This window comes from Brugia malayi (assembly GCF_000002995.4).
Source record: "Brugia malayi strain FR3 genome assembly, contig: Bm_v4_Chr3_scaffold_001, whole genome shotgun sequence".
NCBI classification, from domain to species: domain Eukaryota; kingdom Metazoa; phylum Nematoda; class Chromadorea; order Rhabditida; family Onchocercidae; genus Brugia; species Brugia malayi.
This window is the reverse complement of record NW_025062477.1, coordinates 364,860-369,232: the sequence shown is the minus strand read 5'-3', so window position 1 is coordinate 369,232 and position 4,373 is coordinate 364,860. Positions and strand designations below refer to the sequence as shown.

Below are 4,373 nucleotides of genomic sequence, written 5' to 3'. Positions count from 1 at the left end.
ATATATTTCTCAGTAGTATATAAAATTTGAATGAAAAAGACTGAAATAAGAAAAAAAAGAAAAAGATAATATGCTAAATTTAAAATTATTTGGTAGAATTGCATTATTGAGTAAAATGAGTAAAACAAAATTTGCATATTTCATTTTTGAAAAACAGTTCCACAAATTTTTAATTTTAATTTTTATATAATATTGCTTGGAAATTTTTTCTTTTTATGGATGTGAAGAGAAAATGGCAGCGAATGCGATGAAAATACTAAATGTCAAACATTAACTCTATTTGTTACCGTTTATTCAGCAAACGATTGTAAGTAATTCACTGTACTCTACGATGTCACTTTTTTGTGACACTAAAATTTATTAATTTTGATATGAATATGCAAACTAATTTGAAATACTGAAATAAATTGAACAAGAATTGATACAATATTTAAATGAAAATTTGTTATTCATTAGACAGTGATACGATGTTTGATAGAGTAATCAGCAAAACTTAATTGTAATTTCGAATTTGTTTAAAGTAAAAGATTATCCATGGTATTTTAATATAACCAAATGCTATGGCAGTTTCATTTAATTGATAAATGACTTTTATAAAATTAATCAAATTAAAATTATTTAAAAAATTGATTATTATTTAAATTATTTAGAAACAAGAATGAAAACAAATAGATTTAATGAGTAATATAATTAATTCGTAATGATGAGGTAACAATTGATCTTCGTTATTGATGATTGTATCGTTGATCGAAATGAAAGCATTGTAAACCACAACAGAAACTCTTTCGTTTGTTTCGTCCTTTACTTGTTCGTACTCTCAAATAGAAAAACAAAAAAAGTGAATTAATATTTTTTAATTAATTTTTTTATTCTTTTCTAATTAATTTTATTAATCATTCAAATTTTTAAATAATAACAAAGAGATTTTTTCCAAAAATTGTACAACAAATGTTTGTAACGCTTATTTATTAATGAATACAAAAATAAATTACAGTGGTTTTTTTTTTTTTTTTTTTTAAAAAAAAAAAAATAACTGTTAGAATATGAAAGTTAAAATTGAGAATTTTGTTGACATTAAATAATACCAAAGAATTTTCTGATACAATTGAATAAATTTTTCAAAAGTTATTACTGTTCTGTTCGTTGCATTTTCATCGTTGCTCGCCTTTCTTCGAAATAATTAGTATTTTGTTCTTCCTCGTTTTGAAGCCAATTATTCTTATTAAGTTCCCTGAAAAAAAAAAAAAAAAAAAAAAATTGAATGTCATTTATTTAATTCATTGCAAAAATTTTTCAATTACTTTTGATCATTCATCAAAAAATATTATTTAAAAAAAAAAAAAATAGCTAAAATATTGTACCTGGTTCGAATATCAGCTCGAAAAGACATTGTCATCTCTTCAATCATATAATCTAATAGCATACCCCATAAACTAATCAAATAATCAATACTGGATTCTGTTGAATCTAACATGCCAAATAATTTTCGTGTCCTATCAAAAAAAAAAATTGAATTATTTGATACAATTTCCAGTTCAACTATTTTATATTTGATATGAAATTGTCATTTTGAAATTTATTTCTTTTGAATAATAATGAAATTTAATTTTTTTTTTTGCTTTTTTCTGGAACAAATATTAGTGAAAGACTTGTTCAGATGTATGCAATATTTATAATTTTATAAAACAAATCTTAAAATTTAATGACTAATTATTAATAATTACTAATTAATTTAGATAATGAAACAGATAATTCAAAATTGGCTGAATATTTGATATGATTTAATTTAGACATCAAATCAATCTGTCATAATTTATGATTGGTGACAAAATGCTGCTTTCAAAACATGACAAATGCTTAAGCATATTGTCGAGAATGGATCATTATCATCTCAAATGATTCCCATAGACTGGCAAAAAGTCTAAACAAATTTGACAACAGGTAAACAAGTAGTGCAATTTGTTGCACAAAAGAATCGGACGACACTTTTACTGATAGCAAATGAGATAAAAAGACAGCAAAATCGAGAAAGAACCAACTTCACTATAATACTACTACTCTTTTCCAAAGTTCGTCTAAAATGATACAATGTGCATTCACGGAAAACTGTCCAGTATTCCGGTTTGAAATTCAGTCTCTCCTGAATGAATGAATAGAAATAGTTTGGAGTTGATTAATAAATAAGTGAAGAATTTTACATACTTAAATTTTTGCATTTATTTTTTATTGCTAAAATTTTCTATCATCTTTTTTTTTTTTTTTCTATTCTCAATCATTTCAATTTCTTTCAAGTTTTTGAATTTAACTTATAAATTTGAACAACTGAGTGAACGATAATGGAAAATGATTGAAGAAGAAATAAGTCATAATAAGAAATGACTTTAGATAGTTAATTAATCAAGTAAGTAATCAGAAAATATTACTTTTACTTTTTTGAACAAAAAAAAAAAAAAAAAATAAGCTAATAACCTTTAATCTTCCGTGTACATGGCCAAGATTAGTTAATAGAGGATCGATTTTATTTAGAGTTTCGATGGAATTAATAACACTTTCTATTGCCTAAAAGTTAAATTAATGAGTGGTATTGATTAGCTCTGATAATAATAAATTATTATTCAAATAGATTAACATTTCAAGGATAATTTTTAATTTTAAATATTGTTTAATTTTTCTCTCTTGCAATCATCTCTCAATTGACAATCAAATTATTGATAAATCAAATTTAGCATGGAATATTGATGAAATAAATTTTAAAGTTGCACTTAAATACTTTAATTTTACACTGAGATTCTCAATTTATTAAATAAATCCTTATCCATTGATTACAATTCCTAATTACACCTATGATTTTACACATCCAATAAAAATAAATGAGATTAAGTGACATTTTCAATTTGCTATATAGTAAAGGCTATTAAAAATAAAATTATTAAACATTAGCATTATATATTTATATTCACATAAATTTCATTTCACTTGCATAAAAGGAAAAAAAAAAACAATTTTTGCCTTTAATTTTGCAAAATTTTATTTTTTTATTCTTTCGTTCTTCAAAATTTGAAATAATTTGAGCTAAAAAAAAAAAAAATTTATCAGTTGTACAATCTACCGTTAATTAAATTGTTATAAAATTTGAAAATTTCTTAGTTTCATACCTGCATGAATCGTAAGGAATGAAATCTGATCGAATCACTATCTCTTTTTGAAATATCTGTGAACGGAAATAACTGAAAAAAAAAAAAAAAGAAAAAAAATTATTAACATTAAAAATTTAAAATGAGTCAATCTGATCAAATCTTATCACATATCAATCAGTTAGAAATTTTATCATTCAAATTAATCAATGAGTTTTTAGTATGCGAAAATGCAATGAAATTAATTTTAATTGCAAATTGAAATTTAGAAAAAAAAAAATTATAAATTATGAATAAAAAATTTTTAATTCATACAAATTTTGCTTCAGGACATTGCTCAAATATCATTGCAAAAATATTGACACCAATTTTTTGAATATTTCGATTTATGATCGACCAGGATTCTCGCAATAAAATCATATCATCCTTATGAATATTTTTCAATCCTGCACTTATATCTGAGGAATGCATTTTGTAACTAAAATACATAATCAATCAGGCAATAACCGGAACACGTAGATGCGTACACGTTTGTCAATATCAGAATGCTAGAACACGTAGATGCATACACGTTTGTCAATATCAGAATGCTAGAACACGTAGATGCATACACGTTTGTCAATATCAGAATGCTAGAACACGTAGATGCATACACGTTTATCATTATTGTAAAAATAGTGATAAACGTCGATGCTTGGTGTATACCAAACTTTGATAAATTTTAAAAAAGAAAGAAAAAATTTATCGAAGTTAAATTTCGATGCTGTTCTCTTATTTACAAATTTAGATTTAAGTTTTAATTTATTATAATATCTTTGCTTTGTTTTTTTTTTTTTTTTTTTTTTTTTTTTTTTGCAATAAATAAAAGTTTTTGTTGTAATTTTGGCTATCCAATAATTATTTGGCAGTTAAATAAAGATGATAAGAATATTGTTAAAGCTGTTAATGACAATTATAAGTTATTTTCTTGAAGTGATTAATAGTATAATAAAGTAAATTACATTTTAAATTTATTTTAAATGATCAATGTTGAATATAAAATCTTATCGTATTTTTAATAATTCACTTTGTTACCACTTTTTTCTTTCTTTTTTTTTTTTCAACAATTTGAGAGACTTAATTAATAGCCAATTGCTATCAATTGAGATGCAAAACAAAAATTTTTCATTGTTAATTTGATTCTTCTATAAATGCTCTGAAAATTTGTTATTTCCACTAAAATTTGATTTCAATAAAACG

At 23.1% G+C, this 4,373-nt stretch overlaps 1 protein-coding gene across 1 annotated transcript; it reads right to left on the bottom strand.

Annotated features, from left to right (window-relative positions):
- Positions 1-725: 725 nt before the first annotated feature.
- Positions 726-3,605, bottom strand: Bm6332 (Uncharacterized protein; the record flags this gene model as incomplete). The annotated part of the gene is made up of 7 exons (XM_043079578.1): positions 726-816; positions 1,133-1,231; positions 1,362-1,493; positions 2,040-2,140; positions 2,470-2,559; positions 3,156-3,227; positions 3,450-3,605. 7 exons carry the CDS (start codon positions 3,603-3,605, stop codon positions 726-728), a joined length of 741 nt encoding a protein of 246 aa, XP_042935512.1.
- Positions 3,606-4,373: the final 768 nt, after the last annotated feature.